Here is an 11,787-nt window from a genome sequence, read left to right on the forward strand (position 1 = left end):
TTTTTTTTTTTAATTTTTTATTTAAGAAAGGATTAGTGAACAAAGGCATAAGGTAGGAGGGGTACAACTCCACACAATTCCCACCACCCAATCCCCATAACCTACCCTCTCCCATGATAGCCTTCCCATTCTCTAGCCCTCTGGGAGCATGGACCCAGGGTCGTTGAGGGTTGCAGAAGGTAGAGGGTCTGGCTTCTGTAATTGCTTCCCCGCTGAACATGGGCGTTGACTGGTCGGTCCATACTCCCAGTCTGCCTAAAATATTGTCTTTTATCTCTACTTATTTTGCTAGCATAATCACCTCAAGTTCCATCCATTTTGTCCCAAAGGATACAATATCAACTTTTTTAAAATTTCAGTTTAGCATTCATAATTTATTTATCCAGTAGTTTTTTGATGGGCACTAGATTGTTTCCACTCTTTGGCTATTGTGAATAATGCAGCTATCAACATTTAAGTGTATATGTAGTGTTTGCATGCTCTTTGGATAAATGCCTAAGAATAAGTAGTATTGCTGGCTCATAAAGAAATTCCATTTTTATTTGAGGACTCTCCATACAATCTTTAAACAAATAATGTTCACAGTTTTAGAAAAAGCATTAAAACTTTCAGGAAAAAAATAAGAACTTATTTAATACATTCGATTGTTTCTAATCAAGAGTTTGTGAATACATGTGTTATATACACTTACATATAAATATACAGCTCTACATGTTTAAATGTACACATAAAATACACAAATATCTATAGTCTGTGTGTGTAAATATGTGTCTATTCTGTTATCTTGTAAGTTCAGCCTAGAATGTATTGGGGAATCTGCCTTAATTTATATAGTTTAATTGAGGTAAAACTGGTTTAAGTTAACTGCCTAAATTTTAGTGGTATAATTTTATTTCACTTTAAAATATGATGTCACACCTTGTCTACCACAAAAGTGACAATTTCCCTTCACCACAGGCATGGGGTCCCTTATGTCCTTATAACTATCTCCTTCCTCCCTTAAAAACTTCAGTTATGTGACCAGAATTACATTTTGCTACAGTATGAATAGAAACAGAGGGGACAATGGTAAGAAAAATAAATCCAAGTGAGAAAACAAAAATTTTCACTCTGTAAGATAAATTTAAAAGATGACAAAGATTTGACAGGTCTTATTTATTTATCTTTATTGAGGAAATGTTTTACATTTTATTTTCTTAGAAGTATAATTTTAGACTTACACCTCTCACCCACCACCAGAATGTCATCTGTCTCCATCTCAGGTCCCTGGGGCTCTTCTTTCAAATGGGGGTGATTGTAAACTATAAACTGTATTTCTAGAAACTTGATCATAGATCAAGATCTTTGCTCTCAACACTTTTAATCTGCCTATCTTCACAATTTGACATTCTCACTGTGTGAGTGCGTTTTTAAGGACAAAATAGCATGCGGTTGGAAATACAGTGATACTTCAGTATTTATGAATTGGTTGCAGAAAATGTTGAAAATTCACCTGTACCCAACAAATATGTCAGCTCCAGACAGAGGACAGCTTCAGGAAGAGCAAGCAAGGGATCCCTCCTGACCTTGGCTTTTTCTCTCTCCTCTCTGAAGTACTGCTCCCTCTACTTCTCTGCCAAACTCCACCATCCCTACCCTCTTCTACTCTACTTACTTCCCTCAGCACCCATAGAGCCTGGAAAGACAGAACCTGTTATATAGCCCCATACAAGCTGGGGCATTCACTTTAGCCTAATCTACTACAGGTTGTTGGTCCTTGGCTGCCAGAGGCTTTACCCAGTCCTTCTGCTTCTGTCCGTGCTACCCCAATCTGGGGGCATGAATTTGCATGGCAGTTTCAGGTGGGAAGGTGCAGTGGGTGACCGGAAGCTGGCTAAGCTGGCTCTGTACAGAGGACTACTGGCAGCGGCCAGCAGATAGAACACAGCCTCCACCTGCAAGGCCATGGCTGTGGAGGGACTCTTTGTTACGTCTGCTGTGGTCTGGGAGTTACCCTAACTGCACCTGGCTGTGCCAGCTGCTCCTCCACTTGCTCTTTTGAATACATATGCCTCCAGCATCCCTTTCCCCTTCCCCCTGGACATATTTATTTTCTAGTTGTAATGCATGAAATACCAAATCTGAAGTGGTAACAAGCAGAAGAGTGCTGAGGTATGGCTGTTCTTGGTATTTTTCTTTTTTCTTTTCTTTTCTTTCCTTCTTTTCTCTTCCTTCCTTCTTTCCTTTCTTCCTTCCTCCCTTCTTCCTTCCTTCCTTTCTTTCTTTCTTTCTTTCTTTCTTTCTTTCTTTCTTTCTTTCTTTCTTTCTTCCTTTCTTTCATTCATAAAAAGCCCACCCTTAAACTTTAAGCAGATTACCGATGTAAAAACTTATGTGCTTAGATTGAAGGGATATATACTCTGACCTGGGGTCAGTCTACTCATCAAAAACTTCTAGACTTTCCATCTATTTTCCCCCTCTCATATTGATTAAACAGTGATTTATATGATTAGAAGTTAATAGGAGTGTGTATTGACACCATTCTTACCACCAAAGGTCTGTGTCCCTACCCCCACCCCCTATAGTGAAGCTGAAAATCTACCTTCACTCTCCCTCTAGTTTTTTACTTTGGTAAAATACTCCAAATTCAGTCAAATCCTTCTTTGCTAGAATTTTTGGTATTTTTATCTGAATGAGATAACACTGTATCCAGCTACAATGATCTATTAGTAAAAATAAGGATAACTACTGAGCAGTTGCAATCATGTTCAAAAGACGTAGGGAAACAGTAGTGGAGAATCAGATGTGGATGGCTATGTTTAAAGAGAATATGAATAAAGCATGAAAGCATGGGATTAGACCAAATGAGGCAGTTGTAGTGTTTTGGAGCTTAAAGGTGTGTGTGTGTGTGTGTGTGTGTGTGTGTGTGTGTGTGTGTGTGTGTGTGTGTGTGTGTGTGTGGTGTAACAGCAATAGAAGATCACTTTAGCTCTGCTTTTTTGTTCTCTGCCTTTCAAAGCTGAGCTAATGAGGAAGGGTCAGAAACAGACTAAGAGATAAAAATGTGAGCCATATTTTGCATAAGGAAAAAAAGACACAAAACCCCACAAAATATATAGACCCATTGAGACAAGTTTGATTTAAAATACAGTTTCTATATATGTGTGCTGTGGAGAAAGATTGCCTGGGTTCCAGAGTGCAGTAACCCTGGGCTAGTTCCTTAGTTCTCCCCCCTCACTCCTATTAGTAGAATGGGTATATTTGTGTATCTTAAAGTGCTGACTTATTTCCAGAAAAAAATGAGCTAAATATGCAAAATGTTTTTGTCTGTGCTTAGCACACAGTAAATAAATAATGCTCATTAATGAAAATTAATGTGTAATTTATTACATTAATCTTTCCTTCTACTTTTCCCAATAAAAATGTAAAATGATTTTTTTTAATGTTCAAACATTTTACAAAGAAAGCCCCCTCTCTCTTACATGGCAATCAAAGGGTTCTCATTATGTGAGAATTTCCTGTATTGTGGTTCCGGAACATTTTAAAAGAGAGTGATTTTGCTGCTTCTTGCTCATACATTTGTGTCTGACCATCAGATGATTCAAAAACACTGTCTACACAGATTTCCTTTTTATTTAAAATCTATTTTTTGTACACTTTTGGATTCTTTAGCCTCCTGCTCAGCTCCGTGATATGAATTCTTTTTGAGCAAACAAACATCTTACCCACATCGACCTTGGAATAACATTCCTCATGGCAGGTACGTGTGGATTAATTTGTAAAATGAACAAATGAAAATTTCCAGAAAAACTATCTCATGAAAAATGGCTAATTTCAGGGCATTGCTATAGGGGGGAAAAATAAGCAGACATTTATAATTTTCCATGTTTTAGCACTTTCTACTTTTTTTGAATATTAATTTATTATTGGATAGAGACAAATAAAAATTGACAAATAATTATGTGCCACTTAATTTTATAGTCTGATTATTCACTATATAGTTTAGAAACTGTTTTGTGAAGGCTTTAAATTCTTTAAGTTGTTTTTTCTTTTCTTTTTTTTTAAATATATATTTTTTCATTTTCCCTTTTGTTGCCTTTGTTTTATTGTTGTAGTTATTATTGTTGTTGTTATTGATGTCATCATTGTTGAATAGGACAGAGAGAAAGGAGAGAGGAAGGGAAGAGAGAGAGGGGGAGAGAAAGACAACTGCAGACCTGCCTCACCACCTGTGAAGCGGCTCCCCTGCAGGTGGGGAGCTGGGGGCTCGAACCAGGATCTTTACAGTGGTCCTTGTGCTTTGTGCCATGTGGACTTAACCCGCTGTGTTACTGCCTGATTCCCAGTTGTTTTTCTATTATTATTTGTGTTATGACCTCCATCCAGATGAACAGTTGGAGACATTGGAAAATAATCTTTGAGAGTGTGATCATCTTACAGAATTGTTTAATATTCACCTTTTTTAAAAAAAAAAACAAATTATTTTTGTTATGAGAAAATGTAATGCTTTGTAAAAAAAAAAAACAATGTTCCTTATGACATAATTCTCTGTGCTTAAAATAAATGCAAATCCTCATGCATTTACTTGGGGAACACTCAGTACACCAGGTCCAGAGAGGTTTGCCCCAATATAGTTGCTATAAAGTTGTAAACATCAGACCACACAGTGTATTGACACTGGTAGAAAAGTACATTATCAAGAAATTTTATTTTTACAGTGAATATACTCTGGTCTTAAATAAACTTCCATTTCATTTTGGAGTTGGATACACAATTAGTTTTGATGATGCTTCCCAGTGATATACTTACTAGCTATGCAAAAATGAGTTTAATGGGGAGTCGGGCGGTAGCACAGCGGATTAAGCATACTTGGCGCAAAGCATAAGGACCTGCCTAAGGATGCCAGTTCAAGCCCCCACTCCCCACCTGCAGGGGAGTTGCTTCACAGGGGAAGTTGCTTCACAAGCAGTGAGACAGGTCTGCAGGTGTCTGTCTTTCTCTCCCCCTCTCTGTCTTCCCCTCCTCTCTCTATTTCTCTCTGTCCTATCCAACAATGATGACATCAATAACAATAATAACTACAAGAATAAAAAACAAGGGCAACAAAAGGAATAAATAAATAAATAAATAAATATTAAAAAATGACTTTAATGGAACTTACATTTTTCTCATCTACTTAATTTCAATCATACTATCTTATAATTTCTTGAGAAAGTTAAAGTAAATGTCTATTTTGTAAATAGATGAATATAATATTTTATCTATTGATCTCTTTACATCCTTAAACTTCTTTTTTTTAAAATTTCTTTACTGGGGAATTAATGTTTTACATTGGACAGTAAATAAAATAGTTTGTACATGCATAAAATTTCCCAGTTTTCCATATAACAATATACCCCCCAATAGGTCTTCTGTCATCTTTTTTGGACCTGTATCTGCCCCCCAACCCAGAGTCTTTTACTTTGGTGCAATACACCAATTCCAGTTCATGTTCTACTTATGTTTACTCTTCTGACCTTGTTTTTCAACTTCTGCTTGAGAGTGAGATCATCCCATATTCATCCTTCTGTTTCTGACTTATTTCACTTAACATGAATTTTTTTTTAATTTAAGAAAGGATAAATTAACAAAATCATAGGGTAGGAGGGGTACAACTCCACACAATTCCCACCACCCAGTCTCCATATCCCACCCCTCCTCCGATAGCTTTCCCATTCTCTATCCCTCTGGGAGCATGGACCCAGGGTCATTGTGGGTTGCAGAAGGTAGAAGGTCTGGCTTCTGTAATTGCTTCCCTGCTGAACATGGGCGTTGACTGGTCGGTCCATACTCCCAGTCTGCCTCTCTCTTTCCCTAGTAGGGTGGGTCTCTGGGGAAGCGGAGCTCCAGGACACATCGGTGGGGTCTTCAGTCCAGGGAAGCCTGGCCGGCATCCTGATGACATCTAGAACCTGGTGACTGAAAAGAGAGTTAACATACAAAGCCAAACAAATTGTTGAGCAAACATGAATTTTTCAAGGTCCATCCAAGATTGGCTGAAAACGGTGAAGTCACTGTTTTTAATAGCTGAGTAGTACTCCATTGTGTATATATACCACAACTTGTTCAGCTGCTCATCTGTTGTTGGACACCTGGGTTGCTTCCAGGTTTTGGCTATTACAAATTGTGCTGCTAAGAACATATGTGTACACAGATCTTTTTGGATGGGTGTGTTGGGTTCCTTAGGATATATCCCCAGGAGAAGAATTGCAGTACATCCCTAAACTTTTTTTGGAATAATAAATGCTTAATGCACTCTACTGAGACAGCTAGTAAATGAAAAAGGCATGGGTAATCTCCCTGAATACATAAGACCATATCACATCATTATCTTTTATTTATTTATTTATTTTTTGCTATTGGTAATATCATTTTCCAGTATTACATTCACCAATATGATTGGGTTATGAAACCAAGCCCTTTCTGGATTTTCTCTAGCTGATGTCTGTTTATAAGAATGTAAGCTTTTAGCCTGACAAAACAGCTCACTTGAACTGTATGCTGTTTTGCCACATGCAGGACCCAAGTATGATCCTGACCCCACTGCAGGGAGCTTTGATGCTGTGCTCTCACTATCTCTCTGCCTTCTATATCTCTATATTTTATTAAAAAGATTAAAAGTAAGCTTTACTTTTCAAAACTGAAGTCATTTCCTTAACTTTCTTTCTCTACAGCTGTTCGGACCACTCAATGGAGGTGGATTTCTGGATTCTTGGGAGTAATGTGCCTTGCACTGGCAATGACTTTGGGGATTTTGTGCAATAATAGTAAGTTTTTATTGGCAGCTTCATATGAAGATCAAAATTTGAAAGATGACTTTTAATAAGTAAATTCCATTTTAATATTGTACAGTATTTCATTGCTTCTTAAACTTGGGTCCAATTAAATGAATTTCTAATATGTCTTACAGAATTTACTAAAAATATTCAGCCAACAACCACTCCTGGACCCACTATGGAACCCCAAGAAGGTAGGCTCCATGATTTAGAAAGCCATAGCACTTGTAGGATATAAAATTTACAGCTTCTTGTTTTTCTCACACAGATTTATGGAATATTATGCCTAGACATGTTTTCTTATTAATTGTAGGACAATTTATTTCATTGTTCTCTATTGTAAAAGTTATTAATGGCATTTATTGCTTATCACAATAAATTGTTTATTAATTATTTATCTAATAAGGAAAACATTAGCCTAGAATTTAATGTTTTTTCCTATGTGAATACTCATTTAAGTAAGAAAAATATTACAGTGAATATTTGAACTAATACTAATTACTTGTTTTTATTTAGAATATATATATATATTTATATTTCTTTACATTTACTTGTGCTTCTTCTGTGACTCAGAATATAGTGGAAAGATTTCTGCAATTCTGTACCCTGCTTACGAAGTAAAATTCAGGTCAAAATGGGGGCTGGGGAGTGGCACACCCTGTTAAGCACATATAGTATGAAGCATAATGACGCTCTTTTTTCTATTTATTTATTTAGAAAATGGAAACACTGACAAGACCATAGGATAAGAGGGGTACAATTCTCACCACCAGAACTCTGTAGTCCATCCCTTCCCCTCATGATGACCCTCTTAAGGATCCTTGTTCAAGCCCTCCTCCCCCCCGAGGGGTCACTTCACAAGTGGTGAAGCAGGTCTGCAGGTGTCTGTCTTCCTCTCCCCTCTCAATTTCTTTCTGTCCTATCCAATAAAATAGGGAAAAATGCCACCAGGAGTAATGGATTTGTAGTGCAGGCACCAATCCTGCAAAAAATTCATTTTTTAATATAGCTTTTGAAATACTCTCCAACCTGATTCTTTATTTAATTAATTTGTTTTTATAATGAGAGAGTGAGAGCATAAGATTGTCATGGTCTGAGGATTGATCAGGGATCTCATTCATACGAGGCATGTGCTCTACCTGCCAAGTCACCTCCTTCTGCCTATTTCACCATCTTAGGTGATCATAGAGAATTTCACTTATATTTCTCTATTCTGCAGCAATTTTTCCAGTTCTATTGAGGTATATGTGACCTTTACATTTTTATAAGTTTTAAGGCAAGGAATGAATTGAAGTTATAAACTTACATCCTGCAATATGCCTATGGTGGTAGCATTAACTAACTTCAATAAAAGTATCATTGTAATCAGTTGCACCACCGAGCTCCATAACTAACATTTCCTTTGCAGCACATCAGTACCAGAATATTGTTGATCTCCATGAAGAAAAATGTTTATATCTGACTACTGATGATAATACTCTGTGATACTAATGGTGATGTATGTAATGAATTCTCAAGAAACATTTGTAGAAAAAAGTTGAATAAATAAATGCCTGTTGAAAGACTAAACAGAACTGAAAGTATGGTATGTTCTCAGTCATGTTCTATGTTTTTCTCTTAGACACAGATTGCTGTTTTTGTCAACAAAGGTGGGTTGGCTATGAATGCAACTGTTACTTCATTTCCAGTGATATGAAAAGCTGGGCTGAAAGCAGGGAGTTCTGTGCTTCTCAGAATTCTTCTCTACTTCAGATTCACAGCAAAGATGAATTGGTATGTATTTAGGTCTGTTTTTCTACATTTTTAACCTAGGGAAATTGGTTTTTAAGTAAGTTGTATATTTTGATTCTAATTTTTATTTATTTGCCTCCAGGGTTATCACAGGGGCTCAGTACCTGCACTATGAATCCACTGCTCCTGGAGATCATTCCCCCCCTTTTTTAATTGAATAGGACAGAGAGAAATTGAGAGAAGAGGGGAAGATATAGAGGAGGTGAGAAAGACAGACACCTGCAGACCTGCTTCACTGCCTGTGAAGTGACCCCCATGTATGTGAGAAGCCTGAGGCTGGAATTGGGATCCTGGTGCAGGTCCTTGTGCTTGGTACTATGTGTGTTTAATCTTTTGCATTGACACCGCCCCCCCATACTTATTTTTTATTTTAGTTTACATTTTTAAGTTAGGAACAGAAAAGAGAGAAGTAGAGAGTGTGTGAAAGAGACCACAGAATCAAAGCTTTCTTCAGTGTAGTGGGTTTAGGCTCAAAGTTCATGATAATGCATCCAAGTCAGGCATTTCACTGTCCCATGATTCAAATATTTTTTTTTTTACTTACATTGAAATAATAATTATAAAACTGCATAAAATCTCTGAGAGATTTTAATACTAAGATAAAAATCAAGGAAAATGTCAGATAAACTAGAAAATTTTTAGAAAATTCAAAGAGGAAACAAAGATCCAATGAACCAACTTTGTATTTTAGCTCTTTAAGTTCCAGTTTTGTGATTATATACCTTTTGTCACCTTCTACCATATAAGGTGTGAAATATGGAGCACATGATTATAAAAGTTACTATATTTCTAGCGAGATATAGAACCTATGCTAAATATAGACTGAGAAGCATATATCTAGATTTGTCCCTCAGGATTATTTTGATTTAGGATAACATTTTCTTGATGGTCTGTGGGGTAGGTGTTCCATGAAATCTTCTATTCCCATCATAATAGTTTTGCTACATCAGGAAGTGAAATTATGTGACATTTAGCCTTTAAATAATTGGGTGTAATTAAGGAGAATAATATGTTTTAAAGTGTTAAAAATAGGTTCAATGATTATTATAACCATCACCATTATTTATATGAAGACAAAGAAGCAAAGGAGAGAAATAAAAGAGACAGGAGAGAGACTAGTGCACTGAAACTTCCTTCAATGTTGTGGGTGCTGGGATTGAACCTGGTCATGCACATTGCAAGGGAACACACTATTTCACTGACCCAGTGGTTATTATATGTTATAGAATCTGATGACTTCATAGATTCAAATCAGGCTAATACTCCTATCACTGTTTCCAAACAGTCGTTTATGAAGTCCAATAAACATTTTTACTGGATTGGTGCCTCCTACAATGCTAAACATCATGCCTGGTTGTGGGAGAATGGTTCTACTGTCTCCATAGATCTGTAAGTTCCTGAAAGTCAGGTTTCTATTTTCCTGTACTTTATGAATTTATTCTTAGATCTCACTTGAGACTGTAACATCCAGGAATATTGCATAGAAAATATTTTGTTTGGAACATGGGAATTTAGAGGAGAGATGGATTCAACAAATAACAATGTTAGCCTCACCTAGAACATACAGTTCATACTCAAGTAACATAAGGTAGGGTACTTGTAGACATAAGAGCTCTTGATGTATGCCCTTATTTCAGATGCCATATTAACAGACACATTCTAGAAAAAGAAGATATTATTTCTTTTATCTTGTTGGAGGCCAATATTCTCATATCACTGCATGTTACAAATTTTCTAGACTTATTTTCCTTAATGTATCTATAATTTTCAAATCCATTTTAATTTATAAATGTAAAAGTTACAATATCACACAATAACAAATTTTAATGCTTTGATTTGATTTTCTAGAGTATATCAGCTATAGAGATTTCAGCAAAATAGAAACAATATATATCATGTGTTAAAACCATTATCATGACAAAAATAACAATGTCTCTCAATACTTTTGATAGAAATAGCAAATTACCTTTGAAATTTGATAGAAATTACAATTACTTTTGTAATATTGTACTTTCAAATTATAAAGACAGTGAGTATTGAGTAAAAAGAGTACAATGAGTCAGTATGTTAATATCTCATTCAGCCCTTGAAACCTTTTATTGTGTCATATAAATTCCATTCCTGAAAATTCCATTTCTTTTCCAAACCTGCTAAACTTTTATTTTTTGATTACAGATTTCCAGTCATTTCAACTTTTAACACAGCCAAGTGTATAGTGTACAGCCCAACCAAAAGTACTTTGGATGAATTATGCAGCAAGAATAATCGTTATATCTGTAAAAAAAAAACAACAGTTCTTTAAGTGTATTTTCAAACAGAAATTGTGAGCAGTGAAGGTGCACTTTTCAAGTGGTAACTTACGTATTGTATACTATCAGTATCTACTTCTGAGATCTGTATGATGCTTCAAATGAGTCTTATCATTTAATTTATCAAATACTTAAAGCTATATATATTTAAAATTAACAACATTTGCATGCCAACATTTGAAATGATAAGACATCAAGGTAAGGAATTTAATAAGTCCTTTGACTTAACTTCAGTATTGAATTTGATGTATTTTATGTACATATTTTTATGTTTTTTGTATATATTTAAATAAAACAATTTACATCAAATAATTTGTAGCAACATCATTTCAGGTTGGAATTTTCAGTTATTATTTCTTTAAATATACTCTACTTCTTCCTCTCTTAATTTTCTAGAATACTAATTACCCTTATATTTCCCTACCTAATGAAGACTGATATTTTTCAGAGTTTCTCATGTTTTTAAAAATCTGACTTCTCATTTTTATTTTCACTTGAGCCATTTTTGATTTATATTTTCAGTCTCATTAAATTTCACTTACAAGGTCTATCCCATGACTTATTCTTTCTATAGCATTATTCATTTCATTCATATAACTCATCATTTATTCATATCTATAATTCCTAGTTTAAAAAATATATTATTCCTTTTCCCCTAAATTTCCTCTTGATACCTATTAGAATTCTCTGTTAGATTACAAAATTCTAAGTCTTTAAGTTTGATTTCTGGATATTTGCCATTTTCTTTTAGCGATGTCATACTATTATGATTTTTTTTCATATTATTTGATGTATGGTTCTCTGACTTAATTTTAATTACTTGACATTGATATATATATATATATATATATATGTAACTAAACTAAAACTAAACCTACAGCATCTTCATATAT

The 11,787-nt window shown here is 35.2% G+C and overlaps 1 protein-coding gene across 1 annotated transcript; it reads left to right on the forward strand.

The window, feature by feature from the left end:
- Positions 1-3,587: 3,587 nt before the first annotated feature.
- Positions 3,588-11,142, forward strand: LOC103107073 (natural killer cells antigen CD94-like). Its single transcript, XM_016185034.2, has 6 exons — positions 3,588-3,739; positions 6,693-6,785; positions 6,929-6,988; positions 8,416-8,567; positions 9,871-9,974; positions 10,761-11,142. The coding sequence occupies exons 1-6, from the start codon at positions 3,733-3,735 to the stop codon at positions 10,885-10,887; spliced, it is 543 nt and encodes a 180-aa protein (XP_016040520.1). The 5' UTR covers positions 3,588-3,732; the 3' UTR covers positions 10,888-11,142.
- The last annotated feature ends 645 nt before the right edge of the window (positions 11,143-11,787 follow it).

The sequence above is a fragment of the Erinaceus europaeus genome, chromosome 7, assembly GCF_950295315.1.
Source record: "Erinaceus europaeus chromosome 7, mEriEur2.1, whole genome shotgun sequence".
In the NCBI taxonomy this organism is placed as follows: Eukaryota; Metazoa; Chordata; class Mammalia; order Eulipotyphla; family Erinaceidae; genus Erinaceus; species Erinaceus europaeus.

Coding starts and splice junctions, on each gene's coding strand:
- LOC103107073 (XM_016185034.2), top strand. Junction 6,989..8,415: donor CACTATGGAACCCCAAGAAG/GTAGGCTCCATG, acceptor TTTTTCTCTTAG/ACACAGATTGCTGTTTTTGT. Junction 8,568..9,870: donor TTCACAGCAAAGATGAATTG/GTATGTATTTAG, acceptor GTTTCCAAACAG/TCGTTTATGAAGTCCAATAA.